The 15,827-nt window shown below is 46.4% G+C and overlaps 2 protein-coding genes across 2 annotated transcripts; one reads left to right on the top strand and one right to left on the bottom strand.

Moving 5' to 3' along the window:
* The first annotated feature begins 2,251 nt into the window (after nt 1-2,251).
* Nucleotides 2,252-9,240, top strand: SERPINF1 (serpin family F member 1). Its single transcript, XM_065694517.1, has 8 exons — nt 2,252-2,345; nt 4,798-4,883; nt 5,306-5,501; nt 5,582-5,737; nt 6,527-6,730; nt 7,518-7,660; nt 8,256-8,466; nt 8,831-9,240. The coding sequence occupies exons 2-8, from the start codon at nt 4,806-4,808 to the stop codon at nt 9,088-9,090; spliced, it is 1,248 nt and encodes a 415-aa protein (XP_065550589.1). The 5' UTR covers nt 2,252-2,345; nt 4,798-4,805; the 3' UTR covers nt 9,091-9,240.
* Nucleotides 9,241-9,704: 464 nt separating this feature from the next.
* Nucleotides 9,705-15,768, bottom strand: SMYD4 (SET and MYND domain containing 4). The gene is made up of 10 exons (XM_065694516.1): nt 15,577-15,768; nt 15,354-15,501; nt 15,135-15,224; nt 13,383-14,535; nt 12,895-13,077; nt 12,436-12,602; nt 11,695-11,827; nt 11,166-11,282; nt 10,707-10,830; nt 9,705-10,024 (listed from the first exon to the last, which is right to left on the bottom strand). Exons 1-10 carry the CDS (start codon nt 15,708-15,710, stop codon nt 9,874-9,876), a joined length of 2,400 nt encoding a protein of 799 aa, XP_065550588.1. The 5' UTR covers nt 15,711-15,768; the 3' UTR covers nt 9,705-9,873.
* Nucleotides 15,769-15,827: the final 59 nt, after the last annotated feature.

Genomic DNA, 15,827 nt, shown 5'->3' with positions numbered 1-15,827 from the left:
TTATTTATACAGATTCATTCCTAACATTCAGAAATGCCATCCCATGCCTTAGGTAAGTATTGCTGCAACCTCAGCATTCACCTCCCTGAACTCCACTTTGTTGCACTGCAAAAAGTACAAGTCTTCCTTTTCAAGCCTCTGCCCTCCAGCTCCCCCTCCTCTATGAAGTTTTTCCCCCTCACTCTCAGTTTCCTGAACATCTTGCTTCCTATTTCCTATTTTCTGTCTTCCTTCCATCCCTCCTCCTCTGAGCTATTCTTGTCAAACTATCAATTTCATCTTATTTGACAGTACAGCAGCCCTCCATGACTGTGCTTTGCTCAACAAATTATCAGTTACATCAACCTTAAGACTCTTTTTCACTCCAGCGACTCTCCAGAAGAGGCAATTTGTAACATGCAAAGTAATATTAATGTCTGTGCTCAGGAATTTCCACTTTGCATTGCTAAGCTTTCATTTTGACTGAGCTCTCCTCTGAAAAGACATGACTAGCACAGGGCGGCTGCTCTGGAGCTCCTCTGCACCACTGGCTGAGAATACCAAATAGGTCTCAATATCTTTAATATTAGATGTATTTTTCCCTTGCTAAAGCAAATTCATATGAACATGATCAGTATTTCCATAGGTGAACATTATTCAGACACCATATTGCCTGCTCTCTTGACTCCAACCCAGAACAACAATAAAATGTATTGATTTAACAAAACTCATCTCGTTAAGATGAGTATAATGCAGCATTTCAGGGCTACCCATCACCTACAGGAATAAAGCTTGCTTTGGTCTATAATAACAGGCTGTACAACTGCCACTCTGATTTAAATGGTTTAAAAGCAAACCTGTATTTAAAGAGATGGGCTTTCATTTGAAGATACAGATGAGATGTAAAAACTTCTCTAGTGGTCCTTCTAGAAAGGGCAATTTAATACCACAAATAAGGTATCAAAAAGAGATGCAAACCACTAGAAGATCTCTCCACAGCCCCTCCTTGGGCTGACGATGGAAGACTAACAAGTACAAACATCTGTCTACGGATGCTTCCTCACAGAGCTAGCTGAGAAGCAGTTGAAAGAGGAGCTGTTTCTCTTGTTAGAAGGGGTCGCCTTTGAAGCACTGACTAATCACAAGGCAGGCAACCTGCTTTGCTGTCCCAGCTTGCAAACCCGGCAGCTAAAGCTTCTCTAAACCCATCCTTTCCTCTTTGCTGAAGGACTCATATGAGCTCAGTGCCAGTGTGTATGGGTAGCTCATTCCTACCTGTTAGTGGTGAGGCTGGCAGCCCAAAAAGCTGTCCCAGTGCAGGACCAGGCTGGGGGCACTGGCATTCCTGGCTATAATTTACTTTCAGCATTTCCAAGTAGACAAACAGCTACCCTGGACCAGCTATGTATTCAGTTATCCCAGTATCCTGGCTCTCCCAGTAGCCAGTAACAAATGATTGTGTGAGGGGAAAAAGCCAAGAATAATTAGAGACAAGGAAAACCAACTGCTCTCTGGTGGTGTCACCCAGCCTGACCATTGCTAGCCTTCAATGGACCTGACACCCACTAATTTGATCTGGGTTGGGTTTTTCCCCTCCCAAAATCCATATTTCATCTTCAGCAATACTGAGTTACAATGAGTTCTACAATTTAATCCTTATGAAAAATGGACTCTCTTGATTTAAACATGCACTGATGGGTGCTCCCCTATTGCAAAACAGAACTAAACCCCTCTGCCCTCTTGCCTTCTTCAGATCATTTATCATTCAGTAAGCTCCTACGACAGCCTGTTAATTCATCTTCTTTTACCAAGGCTTTTTAGCCTCCTTCTTTTCAGCCCAAAACTCTAAGCCAGTTATGTTAATAGCTTCTTGTTAACCAGTAACTATCACTGAACAGAATCACTTCTGACCGTCTTCCCTTTAACTGCTTTAAACAGCAACAGAATCCTGCTTCCACTTTACAAGTCTCTCCCTTAAACCACAGATATAAATCCATAAATCTATTAAACAGTGCTGCATGAACCATACCTCTGAGGAAGAAGAAATCCCCTCAAAACTATGGGGATAACAGACTTGCTCAACCAACACAGGGATCATTCGCGTCTCTGACCTGTCCTTTACCTACCAGACTGCCCTTATCACATTTAACTTGGAAGGCAGCGCTAAAAAATCAGTGCAATTCAGTGTGAGGGTGGCAGCAGCGGAAAATGGGAGCAGAGCACTTTAAGAGAGCCCCGGGAAGCTGTAACCTGAAGCCTGCCGAAGGCTGGGCTGGGGGAAGCAGCAAAAAGCAGATGTGGCTGCACCAAACCCGCAGTGTCCCCGACTCACACCCACTGGGAGCCTGTGACTGGAGGAGCCCGAGGTAAGGGGCAGCTCAGCCCTAGCATAGCAGAAGCGGAGGGCAGGGGATGAGGATGGGGAGCCCTCAGAGGACCTGGGAAACAGGGGAAAACAATTCTTCTACAGGTGTTAATGGATGGGATTCCCACCCAATGAGAGATCTCACCAAGGGTTGGGAGCCACCAGCACCCTAGGGTACCTCTTTGCCTCCGGGGCTGCACTTGGGAAGCGGGGTGGTTTCCTGCCCTTCTAGCATCTGTGCTGCAGGTGGGAACATGCTTTTTCTTTGCAATGGTGACAACTTTGGTGCTGGTCCAATCCTCTAAGAGCTAGTGGTTGCAAGATGCTTCAGAAGGAGTTAGTGCTGTGGGGTGGAGCAAGCTCTTTAAACTCATGGGTGATGTTTCCTAGCTCCCCTAAAATCAGAAGTGTTTATAAATGATGTGAGACTTGTACTGCTATAGATGGAAAGCTAAAGATTTCCTTTGCACCTGCAGGCCTTCAGAAACAGAGAGCTCCCAGGCACAAAGTTCCTTCTCAGCTCATTTCTCAAGGTTTTCTTCCTGTACCTTCCTGCCTCTAACATTGCATACTGCTGCTCCTTCTCTTTAAAGGCAGCCCCAGATATGAATATCATGCCTGAAACCATCCCACCTCTGTTCCAACGCAATTCTTTTCTCTGCATTTCTGGCTGGGGGCTAAGAGACGTACAAATAGAATCCAGATGTTCAGGCCAATTCAAACGCAAAAAGGCTTTGTCTTTCTAAAATGGAAATTGCTTTTTTGGCAAAGCCTGAGAAATATGAAGCTGGTGACAGTACTGGCAAAAACAATAGAGATCTGCAAAACCAATCTCCGCTCGCATGCTCCCAGGAGCTCAGGGGAGTTGGAAGCAGAGGTTGTGTCAAGATGATGGTTTTTGTTTGCAGAGAAAAGGTTATGCTCCATGGAAAACCTTCATCTCTAAACTAAACTGAGCCAAACCTCTTCTGCTTGGTGCAGAAAGCCCTCACTAGGATCTGTTTAACTTAGGCTCAACGCAGGGCTCCTGACATCTCTCTCAGCCTGGTGTCTATTCATTGTAAAACTCTGCAATGATAAGAGCAATCCCAACATCATCATAGCCACTATCACATCGCCAAACACATTGGTTTTTGCTAGCATAGTAAATCCTTTCGATACACATCTTCTGCACCAGAATAGCTCAGCTGCTTGGATAACAGCAGGATGCGAGTGCACAGGGAAAAGAGGGTGTCACTTCTGTGTTACCCTGTCTAAACAGAGATGAAAACTTAAGACCACTGCTGTGATACCTCTTTCTTCAAGGCAAAACTATCACCAGAAGAAAAGGGTTTTAGCAGGGAAGGGACGCAGTGAACTACCTTTCACTGAAGAACCTCTGCCTGCACAACCTGGGTCCCAAACCGGGGCTGTTGTAGCCACGTGGCTTTATGTTGTGTTTCTACCAGCAGGCATGTTTTCTTTACAGCTGAAGTTAATCTGAAACACATGTTCTTTCTCCTGCTTCACTGGATGCCTGGATCACAGGGGTTAGCTAAATACAACCCTCTTCCTTTCATTTCTGGGAATCTCTATAAACATTGCTTCAGACCAGCCTTGGTGGCGTCTGTTCTCAGGGGCATGACACTCGTGCAGTAGCTCTGGTTTACCCGCAGTGAAACCCTGCTTTACACACTGCCCTTTGGACCAGATAGATCTGGTCTGGAAGGGCCACAGAGGCCAATACTGCAGGGATTAAAAGTGGATTCAATGATCCACAGAATCATTCTATGATTCCACAGAAGGCACAGTTTTGGGGAGTTTAGTACTTTTCTCCCACCTCCATTAAAACGCTGAACAAGCCAAACTCTGTCTTTCACTTCTCTAGATCTGGCCTAGGGTTAGGTATTTACCCTCAGCCCCTTTCCTTACTGTCTGTTAAGAAAGCTCTTTTACTTGATCAAATTGCAAATAAGCAGCAGAGGATGCATACAGGCTCTACAGCCTTGCAGACACAAGAAACATGACGAACTACTGCCTGAGGCAGGTAACTTGCACAGCAGAGCAGTAACCAGTCTGTTTTGCTTTCTGCTCCATTCAACAATATGGATTTGTTGCCTTTTCTAAATGAGGTATTGATTTTTTTTTAAGTCTAAAACCCAGAAGATATGAATATGATTTAGTGCTTTTCTGGACCTTGGCACTCAGTAACTGTCAGCATCAGCGTGGTTTGGGCCACACATATCTGCTTTTGTGCTCAGGCACACCCAGACATGTTTGCTTGCCCAATTTTAAAGTCATTGGGCTGAATACTTCAAACCAGAGAAGAAAACCCAGCTAAGATCAGGTGTGTTGGAAAGAACAAGCAGCAACATGTGTCATTGCAGCTCCTGACACAACCAAGTGAAGAGCAGTGGTTAGAGATGTATTTGTTTGGTTGCTTAAACTACCTCCGTTGTATTCTTACTCTGTAGGTTCAGGCATGCAGATTCCAGTGGTTCTCCTTTTCTTGGGTCTCTTAACTGTCCCAAGCAGATCCCAGAACTCAGCTACTGCGCAGGTGAGTAGGAGACAACACAAAGAGAGTGAGGGCGAGATACCTGGAGCAGGTAATTCAATTTTAGAGAATCTTAAGGCAGGATTAAGCACTACCCTGCCAAGTTACTAGGATTTTATTTAGCAACATAATGAGACTAACTCCTGCTTTATCTAGATAAAGCCTTACGTCAGGGGATGACTGTGAGGCAGAAGTAGTGGATTCCAATCTGAGTGCTGCCTTCAGCTTTACTAGGACACTTTAAAGTAACTACACCTTCTGTTCCTACACTTTAAAGTTCCTATACTCTCTATCTGTAAGACTAAGCCAGTCTTCCTGTAGCTCACAGAAGAGGATCTGTAGATTCCTTGCCTTTGAAATACTTATCACAACCGTACCTACCCTTGTAAACTAAGTCTAACCAGCGTGCTCTCTGTGCCTGCTAGAATTCTGCCACTGCTGATGGAGCTGGTGAGGTTGAAGAGGAAGATCCATTCTATAAGAGCCCTGTAAATAAGCTGGCAGCTGCAGTCTCCAACTTTGGCTATGACCTGTACCGGCAGCAATCTAGCCGGACAGCCACTGCTAATGTCCTGCTGTCTCCATTCAGCCTGGCTACAGCTCTTTCTGGTCTCTCACTCGGTGAGTTCTTACCCCTTGCCCTCACATGGTGTTGGGTTTGACAGACCTTCCCTCACACTGCTTGTCCTTGCTGTTGGCAGGGGCTGGAGAACGAACAGAAGATGTGATTTCTCGTGCTCTCTTCTATGATCTGCTTAACAAAGCTGAGGTCCACAACACTTACAAGGAGCTACTGAGCAGTGTGACTGGGCCAGAGAAGAGCATGAAAAGTGCCTCCCGTATCATCTTGGAGAAAAGTAAAAGTCCTTCTTCCCTTCTATCAGATCTTACCTAAATAACTAGCAGCAGGTAGAACACACTGAGTAACACCACACTAACAGCTTTGGCTCTGACATACTGTTAAGCGTAGACACAGACAGTGCATGGAATGCTATTCCTGCTCCAGAAAAGCCTGGAAGATTTGTGTGCACATAAACAAAGACTTATGCACACAAAGACACTGGTGACACAGCAGCAAACACAAGGAAGACCTAGAATAAACTTGCTGAGGATTTTGCCTTCACTCCAGGGTTTCTGGCAGGTGTTGCTAACTTCCAGGAACCACAAATCCCATTTTCTATTTGTGATAGCATTCAGCCATATTCCTTTGTTTAATTCCTTGCAGAACTAGTTGAAATGTCTGCTTTTGGCATGAAATAAACATCTGCTCAGACAGCTAAGAGCTATCTTTTGGAACCTGCGGGTTCCAAGAATCCAATAGGTTGAGTAAGCTGTACTCTTAAAGCAGGCTGGAGAAAGAAGAAAGAATGATGTGTAGGAATAGCTGTGTCCAAGCCTTCTGTTCTTATCTCCTCTCTTTACTTTTCAGAAAAGAGTTATGCCATATTCCAGCATGGGTGGCTATAGGATTTGGATCAGTTTCCTCAATGTGCCTTCAGTCATTCTTCTTCAAAGCAGGTTTCTGTATACACACAGCCTCAGATGTTTTATGAGAGAACTGCTGCTGGGCTTTGGATTGCAATCTGCTGCCTTGAGATTGTTGTGATAAGGGAGCTAGCTGCAATATCAATGTTTTTGTTCCCCAGGACTGAGGGTGAAGCCTGGATTTCACAGCCAGCTGGAGAAGTCCTACAGGATGCGCCTGAAGGCACTAAGTGGCAATACCCAGTTAGACCTCCAAGAAGTCAACAACTGGGTACGACAGCAGACAAAGGGCAGGATTATGCGGTTTATGAAGGACATGCCCACAGATGTCAGCATTCTCCTTGCTGGGGCTGCTTACTTCAAGGGTAAGAATGTTGTGTACTTGCTTACAGAAAGGGTCTATAAGTTTGTGTTAGAAGAGACAGGAAGAAATGCTCCCACTTCGAATAGAGCAAACAGACTGTCAAAGAGACAGTGTAAGAAGAAAGTGTTTGAGAACACTTAGCAAAGAAGAAAAAATGCATGCTACCTGAAAAGAGAGAGTCCTCAAGGGAGGAATCAGTGCTCTTGGGAAGCTGAATCTTGACCTGTTTTCGGTAAGAGATCAGAGAAGAAAGCTTAAGCACACAAAACTCCACAGCAGCAGACAGAATGTTACCATTTACGGAAGGCACAGCTTAAAGAGTGTACTGAACCTTTTTACCACTGTAGAAAGGGAGATAGTAAAGGCTGTTCTAGAACATGCTCTAAGGCAGTGTCCTGGAGAATTATTGCTTAGAGACAAGGAGCAAAATAAAGGGTGGGGAGAGAAGCACTTTATATGCATTGACACAACTGTTACCCTTTAAAATAGTTTTGTAATTACATAAGTAGAAATCAACTACTCAATAGCTACTCCACCCATACACTGGCTTGATTTTTTCATTTCCCATTTAGTCAATTCTCAGATGAAAAGGAGGAGCCAAAGAGTGGCAGTAAATCAGTAGCTTTAATCAGTCTGTTTCCATCCCTATCATCATTCAGTTATGCCTCCACTCTTAAAGCACAAATACTGTATGTATAAAGCACAAGATTACTCAGCTACAGACACAAACCTGGTTTCCTATGCTATTATTCCAGAAATTCCTGCATTTTTATCTTTTTAAAAAACAGGGACCTGGAAAACCAAGTTTGACACCAAGAAGACTGTCCTGAAGGACTTCCATCTGGATGAGGACAGAACTGTGAAGGTGTCCATGATGTCAGACCCCAAAGCCATACTGCGATATGGTTTTGATTCCGAACTTAACTGCAAGGTCAGAGAGCAAATATTGCACAAGATCTCCTAAACCTACTGAGGAACAGGCTCAGCTACACTTACCTGTTAACCCACTCCAGAAGACAGCCTTGCTCCTCCCATCAGCCTACTTTTGCAATCCCTATTTTGAAAGGTTGCATGTTGATTCTTTAGAATATCCCACTTCTACATTGGCTATGTGACAAGCAGGCCAGAACTTAACTGGTCCTACTACCCTGTATTGCTTGACCAAAAGTTGGGCAAGAAGGCAGGGCACTCTCAGCCAAACTTTTCCATCTCTATTTCTTTCAACCAATCTTTCACTGTAGCATGAGCTCAAAGGTGTTCCAGATGAGAATCCCCCAAAGCAATACTGCAGTTCATTACAGGACTCAACGTGGGAGAGACAACACTTGCCATGTAATAGCATGGGTTGATGAAAGCCTGGGTGCCAGAGGAGTCAGGAAGCATCATGTCCCATAAAGTGAACAGGGAACAAGACCAAACGTTAACTGGAAAGGCTGACCAGGCAGTTGAGATTGAGGCCTGGTACAGGATGGGTAAAACAGTTTATTATTGATGTCACCCTTTCTCATTTATAATTTGCCTTCCAGATTGCCCAGCTCCCACTGACAGAGGGAATCAGTGCCATGTTCTTCCTGCCTACGAAGGTGACCCAGAATATGACTCTGATTGAGGAAAGCCTTACTTCTGAGTTTGTCCATGATGTAGACAAGGAGCTGAAGACAGTCCATGCTGTGCTGAGCTTGCCCAAACTCAAGCTGAACTATGAAGAGGCACTTGGCAGCATGCTAAAGGAGACAAGTATGTACATCACACACCCTCTACAGACTGCCAGGGCTCAAAGCAGTGAGCAAGTTGCTTCTTGCTCTCAGAAGAATACGAAGCTGGTAGGTTATTAGTTAGGTCCTGCTGTCTGTGTACAGATTTCACCAGCAACTAAATCACTTTGGTCCAGAACTCTTCAACTTTCCATCACACCTTTCCACCAAGTTCATACAATGCTTCTGATACTGAGAGGGAGAAGCTCAGTAGAGACAGATTAAAGCTTCTTCCTATTACCTCCCTACCAGAGCAGCTACGTGCCCTCCTGGATCACAGCATCAGCAGTACTGCTCCATCTGCAATCTACGCTTTCAGCTAATGGCATTTTCTTTCTCTTCTCCAGGGCTCCAATCACTTTTCACATCACCTGATTTTACCAAGATTTCTGCCAAGCCTATCAGCCTATCTCATGTGCAACACAAGGCAGTTCTGGAGCTCAGTGAAGACGGGGAAGGATCCACACCAAATCCTGGGGTGAATGCTGCTCGTCTGACCTTCCCCATCGAATACCACGTGGACAGACCCTTCCTTCTTGTACTGAGAGATGATCCCACTGGAACCCTCCTCTTCATTGGCAAGATCCTGGATCCCAGGGGTGTTTAGATCCCTTCACAATAATCTGCAATGGTAGGGCCCAAATGGAAAGGGTGGTATTGGAAGGGATACTGGCTCCCTGCTCTGCTGCACAAAGACACAACTTGCAAATCTTATGCCTTCATGCTGCAATAAAAAGAGCTTTTGCTATTAATCTCAGTAAGCCCCTGTATTCTCCCTTGAAAGATTGTCTGCCTATGTCATATGCCTTCACACTCTTATTTTCCCTAGATGAGCCACAATTCAGTTCTGTGTGCTACACCATCTGGTGTATACTGCATTTTCCCGTCTTCTAACCTGATGCCAGGTGTTTATACTGAATCCCTAAGCCCTTCAAGTTCTGCAGTGCCTCCTCCTATAGCCTGTAAGTTTGCAATTCCCATCCTGCTGCCTCACCCATTCCAACCATTTACATTTCGTGCTGGCAAGAAGCAAAGTGCTTCACAGCATTAGAAATAAAAGGCAGTGTGCTCTGGATGTCTGCATGTTCATAACCATCAGGGTACAACACATGCGAGATTCCCATCTCTAGAAACACAGGCATACACAAGCATCTCAAATGTTTGCTTCAAAGGCAGGAATTATGCAAGAGCATCTATTCCCACCATACCACACACAGACCCTTATGTTACAACTGGTCATTTTATTTACAACAGTCTCACTAAAGAGCATTTCAGACTTCATTCAAGTTGTTGTTACACACGATTTTCCAGCTCGTACTACACGACTACCTTACCACATGAAACTTAGCTTTGATGAAAGATCACACTGCAGCTTCCTTTGACAGGGAAATTAAGTCCTCTGAAGGATGCTTCTGGGAAGCTCTAACAGGCAGGTCTTCATCTCTTGTAGTTCCTGGATCTGAGTACTCTGTGGACCACAGTGCACCAACAAAATCTCCTCTGCTCTTTGAATGGTGCTCAGAGCTTCAGAAACTGCAAATCTGAAACAGGAAGAGAATAAGAACAGAGTATAAACACACTTAATTCAAATCTTTGACTTACAAAACCTTTAACCCCTCCCAAACAAAAACCTAAACCTGTTCATGATCCTACTGATCCTACCCTCCACTGCCTTTCAGCACCAAGTGTGCACTTCAGCTGCAAAGGGAAGATGTGGAGGGGAAAGGTAAGGAGATAGACAAAACCACTAAAAACATTATCTTGGTACTCATTACTTCCTCACTGCAGCTTCCACTAAAATCAATTCAGTTACAGGGAGGTGTTGTGAGATTTTCAGAGGCAGTCAGGGGATTTGCTTGCCCAAATAGAGCAAGAGGATTTTGTTTCCTCCTTTGAAAGGATGTCAGCAACATTATACAACTGAGATATACACACCAAGGGTGGGTATTTGTCAAAATAATAGGGCAGGGAATAAATGGAGCCAGTGAGAGGAAAGGAAGAGACAGGGACAAAGCAGAGAAATGAGTCCAAAGAGAGTCATAAGTGATCCCCAGTGGGGATAATGAACTTGCACTTGAGTAATGGCCAACTTTTCTATCTGTGCCAGCCTGGCTGGGGTCCTGTGAGACAAGGTGGTGCCAAGGACCACTTTCCATGATGCTGTGTCAGACACACAGGAGTGAGGCATGGAAGGAATGGGACAGAGAATGAAAGCAAATTTACCCATTGAAGAGAATTTGGGCCAACTTGAAAAGTTCATGACCTATTTCTACACTTGATGGTCCATGATGCTTTTCCACAATCTCAATGCTCCTCTGCAGGTGTCTGGCTGCTTCCTGCCACTTCCCTGATGGGAAAAACAGCAAAACAAGAAATGAGTCATGAATAAATACTTTCTAGAGCTACTGCTACCCAAAGAATCTGACATTATGCAAAATGCAATGAACTGTGTCCACAGCGTGCTTGGGAGGCTGCTGACCTCAGAACAAGGACAAAGGATCTAGAACATTAACGTTCATTGGCTGTTGGGGATGCAGTTTTGGCCAAAGCAGTCTTTCCAAAAGCCCTGCTGTCAAAATCAGAGATATAAGAGTAGGAAACAAGGGCTGGTCAGAGAAAAAAGCAAGTCATGTTAAATTCAAAGGTCAGAAAACTAAAGCTAATGAGAAGACAATGCCGTACCAAGAGTAGCGTAGACCTGTGCCAGATGATCCTCCATCTCTCCCAGCAGCAAATGCTCTGGAGACAAGAGGTTTCCAGCATCCATCTGACACTTCTGGAGCATTTTAATAGCCTGATCTACAACAAAACAGGGTATAAAATTAATCCTACTGGCCAGTTTCCAACTTTCCATGATCCAGGAACTAAAGTCAGTCCAATCTCATCTTTGCATCTTACACAGCTAGATTTGGATTCAACGTTGACTTCTGCAACCCTGCATGCAGTGTTGGCCTGATTCACCCCCGGAAAGCAAGGCTTGGGAATATGTAACTCCAATGTTACCCTGAGTTCTTTAGGATACTATGGAACAGCGTGTGACTTAGATTAACACCCGGATCAGGGGTATAAAAAACCTAAAGCTCAAGTCCCCAGGGACACCAGGCTCCGTGCCAGGAGACCCCAACTGCATAAGCAACAGTGCCATCTCATGGCTAGAAGTACACCTCCCGATGCGCATTCACTAGCTGCTGACCTTAAACCTGAGCCTTACCAGCCTTCCCGGCTCTTAGCAGCTCTAATGCATTCTTGATTTGCTGCTGAAGATCCTGTAAACGGTGTGACAGGCTCTCTCTGCTGACTGAGATTGCACAAGCTTCATTTGAACAGCAAAGCATGTCTTCCCCCTGTGGAAATCATCCCTATGATCACTCCTGTTCAACTCAAAGCTTACCATCTCTGTTCATCTCTGCACTGTGTTATAGAGAGGCTAAATTGTTTCTCAGTTGCATTCATTAAACAAAGTGACTTGCTTTTAAATTGCTATTGAGCTATTTGATTTGATGATAAACTTCCAGGAATAGCTATTACTATGTGAGATATAGATTAGGCCAAAGCAGGGTTATGTGATACTCAACTGATGTTCATACAATACACGTACTGCCTTGGCTTCTCCTCATGTTTTAATTCACATCCTGTGAACTGCAGAGTGTGACTCTCTCTACATACAGCCCCTGTATGCACACCTTCTATTCTAGACTCCAGACCTCCATTTTCTTTCCTAAATATCTCCCTTCCCCTAGGGTCCATCATCCCGATATTCCCAAGTTCCTCCATCAAGTTCAAAAGGCTTTTAACTTGCTGTTAAAGGCATTATTTTCCCTATAATACCAACATACAAGACCATTACAGGAAAGCTGCTAAGCACAGTGAGATACTCTCTTGACTCTACAGGGGCTTTTGCCACCCAAACACATCCCTGTAAGTTGTACAATCACAGCTATAGAAGAAGTACCTGCATTGGAGCCCGGCAGGTAGGACAGCAGAATGAGTTTCTCATGGCCACCACACTCTTGACATCAGACTCTAACTCTTCAAGGCAGGCCTGGCAGCGACACTCAAAGAAATACTGTCTGAGAAGCTGCTGTCTCTCAGCAACCCTCATTCTACATCGATGAGGCCCTGCAAAGGGAGGGCAAGGGGAGAAATCTCCAAACAGGTATAGTTCTTAACATCAGACTAAATATATCTTTGTTTTATTTGAGAGTAGACATAGCACCTTTTGGAGAAGACATAATTGAAGACCAAGAAATAGTGGGCTCAGGAGATATGATTTTACATTGACATATTTGATCGAGGCTTATAAGCAACATTATACTGTAATTTATGATATTAATAGTAGTAATAATCAGTTAGCATACCAGTAAAGGTGAGAGGATGTTTGTGCCTTGAGACAAACAGAGTTAATACTTACCATAGCAATGCAAAACCTCTTGGCCACTTGGGATTGGCTGCGATGCCCTGACAGTGGCAGCTGTGCCACTAAATGACACGCTGATATTGGGTGAGCAGGAATGGTTCAGGAGGCTGAGGACAGGAAAGAAGGCTGTCGCCAGGCGCACAGGCTTCTTATTTACAACAGCACCATCTCTGGATCCTGAAGACAGAGGAAAACCAAGAAGGTTGAGAAAGAAAGCTCAGTAATCAATGCAACTTCTGCACTGAGCACTGTGACCAACTGCAGAGAGTGGTAGAAAGATTTCTGGTATGTTGCTGCAATAAATAATAGCTACATACCCTCTAGCTGTGCACCAAAGAACAGGCCAGCATGGGACAGGCCATACATTTTAAGCAGGTCATTCCCATCTGCAAAGGGAGCTTTTCAGAACTGAGCATTCAATCTCTTTACACAAGCTGGATGAGTAAGGATAACAGAGAACGGCTTTGAAGTTTTTATCTTACCTGACTCCTGCATCACAGTGATGGCTTGTGCATTACACTGCAGCTGCAACACATGTCTCAGCATCGCTTCTGCCACAGTCTTCAGCTCTGAAGACAATTCACCTGATGTTTCTTCACAAGTCTTCGGTTTGGACCACTTCTCAGATGGTTCCTGATTCAGAACAGCAGCCTCTAGGCCAGCTTCTTGCAGTTGTTTGCATATAGCTACAACACTCAGCATGCAAAGGAACTTATGTTCAGGGCTGTGCTTCTCAGCATGTGGCAAAAGGTTGAACACAGCCTGGTAAGAACTCTGGTACTGACCACTGTCATTACAACCAGGGATACCTCTGGTACCAGCTCTTGTATCTGCTGCCTCACTAAGATGTTTGCATCTTGCCTCAGGGTTATGAAAGTCCTTGTCACCATCATGGGACCATTCCACCAGCCTCCTAACCTCTGGAAAACCTGCCAGTAGAACAGTCCTCAAGGCAACATGGCAGAAGACCCCTAGTGTGAGAAGCAGTGGTCCCAGGGAGCACTCTGTCCTGTGGTACTGCTCCCAGGCCATATCTGCACACTTCTGGCTGCAATACTTTGCATAACTGCACCCACAGCAAGGCACTGAGGCCAGGAGCTGCCTCAGACACCGGTGGCAATAAAGATCTGCATTAGTGACTCGAGTATCCCACACTGTTTCACCGCTGTCCTGCAGAAGAAGGCTCTCCCCTGGGCAGAGCACACTTACAAAGGCCTCTTCTTTCAACAAGCTCTGCCCTGGCAGGATGTCCTGGGAGGCCACCAAGTGTCGTCCTCTCTCTGTATCAAAATTCAAGCTCAAAGATGAAGATGCTCCTGAAATGCTGTCATTCTCTTCCCAGATCTCTGACTCTCTTTGAATGTCACCACGTGCTTCTTGTGCAGGCTCTGGGCAGCTCTCCTTCTCATGTATTTTAACCTTCAGTTGACTTAACTTTCCTAGCAGTGTCTTGTGTGTAGGGCTCGTCATGATCCCATCCATAGCAATCTTATCCTCCACCACACTGAGGGCATCTGCTGCCTCCTGTAACCTCCCCAGACACAGCAGACATTCAGCTTTCCGCAGCAGCACCTTGGGCAGCAGCCTGTCCGGGTAGCCATGACTTTCTGCCCTGGCAATATCTTCCAAACAAACCTGGGAACAAAGACAAGGCCACCCAAATGCACTCGAAACCAGCAGAGCCGTGTACTCTTCACTCCATCTAAGATGCAGAGCATTTTAATAGAACCATAGAATGGTTTGGACTGGAAGGGACCTTAAAGCTCATCCAGTTCCAAGGCAGGGACACCTTCCACTAGAGCAGCTTGCTCCAAGCCCCATCCAGCCTGGCCTTGAACACTGCCAGGGATGGGGCAGCCACAACTTGATGATCAATGTCCATGCACATTAGTTGGCCAAATAAATCCTGACACAGAACAAGAAGCAAAGAAGGAATCCTTCAGAAAGTAACGATGGATGCTTTAAGCACTGCTGATGCTTCAAGCGCTGCTTCGGAAGCACGTCTGATCTATTTTAACAATCAAATACCCCTTACCACAGGGTTTGCACCTGAACCCTGCGCGCAAACGCTGTGGTAACACCTCAGAGGGTGCTCGGCCTCACCCCCCAGCCCCACCTCTTTACTACATGAGGCCTGAAGCCACGCTCTGGGCATGCAGCCTTGCTTGGGGACCCCCAGGAGCTCGGCGGGGAGCACACGACCAGGCCGGACCCGTTCCCCCCCCACAAGTTACCTCAAAGCACCCGAGGTGGAAGAGGGCTGCGGAGCGGTTGCCGAAGCACAGGGACACCTCAGGGCTGCCGGGGAGCTCATGGGACGCCGCCTGTGGACACCGAGGAGCTGCCGCCTCAGCGGGAAGGGCCCTCAACGGGAGCCCCTCACGGCTGCAGCCTTCGACGGAGGCCCCAGGCTATGAAGGCCCCGTCCTGGAGGCGGCCCCCGCCCCCCGTACCTGCGAGTAGAGCCGCACGGCGGCACCGTACTGCCGGCGGCCGAACAACCGGTTGCCCTCCTCCCTGTAGAAGCGCGCTGCCGCCGGCTCCTTGCCCGCCCGCGCCCGGCGGCACAGCCGCTGCAGAGCCGCCGCCTCCACCTCAGGCCTGCAGGACACGGGGCGGGTCAAGCTCCGCGCTCCAGCCCCGCTGCACCCCCGCCCGGCCCGGCCCGCCGCTCACCGGAGCAGGCCGCAGCCCAGGCGCACCGTGTCGCACAGCGACGCCGCTGCCGCCAACCGCTCCCGTAGCGCCGGGTCCAGCGCGGCCCAGCGCCGGGCAGCGCAGAGCTGCCATTCCTCTACGGGCAGCGCCATTGATGCCGTGATGGCGGCGCCCAGCCGCTACCGGCATAACACTTCCGCCGTACAACGCTAAAGAACCAATAGGAGCGCTTGTATTGGCGTCCTCTGCGTCACGTACGGCTTTGACGT

This window comes from Lathamus discolor, chromosome 14 (genome assembly GCF_037157495.1).
Source record: "Lathamus discolor isolate bLatDis1 chromosome 14, bLatDis1.hap1, whole genome shotgun sequence".
In the NCBI taxonomy this organism is placed as follows: Eukaryota; Metazoa; Chordata; class Aves; order Psittaciformes; family Psittacidae; genus Lathamus; species Lathamus discolor.
Note: the sequence above shows the minus strand (reverse complement) of the source record. Positions and strands in the feature narration are given on the sequence as shown.

Excerpts from the sequence above, each read along its gene's own strand:
- SERPINF1 (XM_065694517.1), top strand. The coding sequence starts at position 4,806 with ATGCAGATTCCAGTGGTTCTCCTTTTCTTGGGTCTCTTAACTGTCCCA. Across the intron at positions 4,884-5,305 it reads AGAACTCAGCTACTGCGCAG|AATTCTGCCACTGCTGATGG; the intron begins GTGAGTAGGAGA and ends TGTGCCTGCTAG. Across the intron at positions 8,467-8,830 it reads CAGCATGCTAAAGGAGACAA|GGCTCCAATCACTTTTCACA; the intron begins GTATGTACATCA and ends TCTCTTCTCCAG.
- SMYD4 (XM_065694516.1), bottom strand. The coding sequence starts at position 15,710 with ATGGCGCTGCCCGTAGAGGAATGGCAGCTCTGCGCTGCCCGGCGCTGG. Across the intron at positions 14,536-15,134 it reads TCCACCTCGGGTGCTTTGAG|GTTTGTTTGGAAGATATTGC; the intron begins GTAACTTGTGGG and ends CTTTGTTCCCAG. Across the intron at positions 10,025-10,706 it reads GCCCAAATTCTCTTCAATGG|ATTTGCAGTTTCTGAAGCTC; the intron begins GTAAATTTGCTT and ends TTCCTGTTTCAG.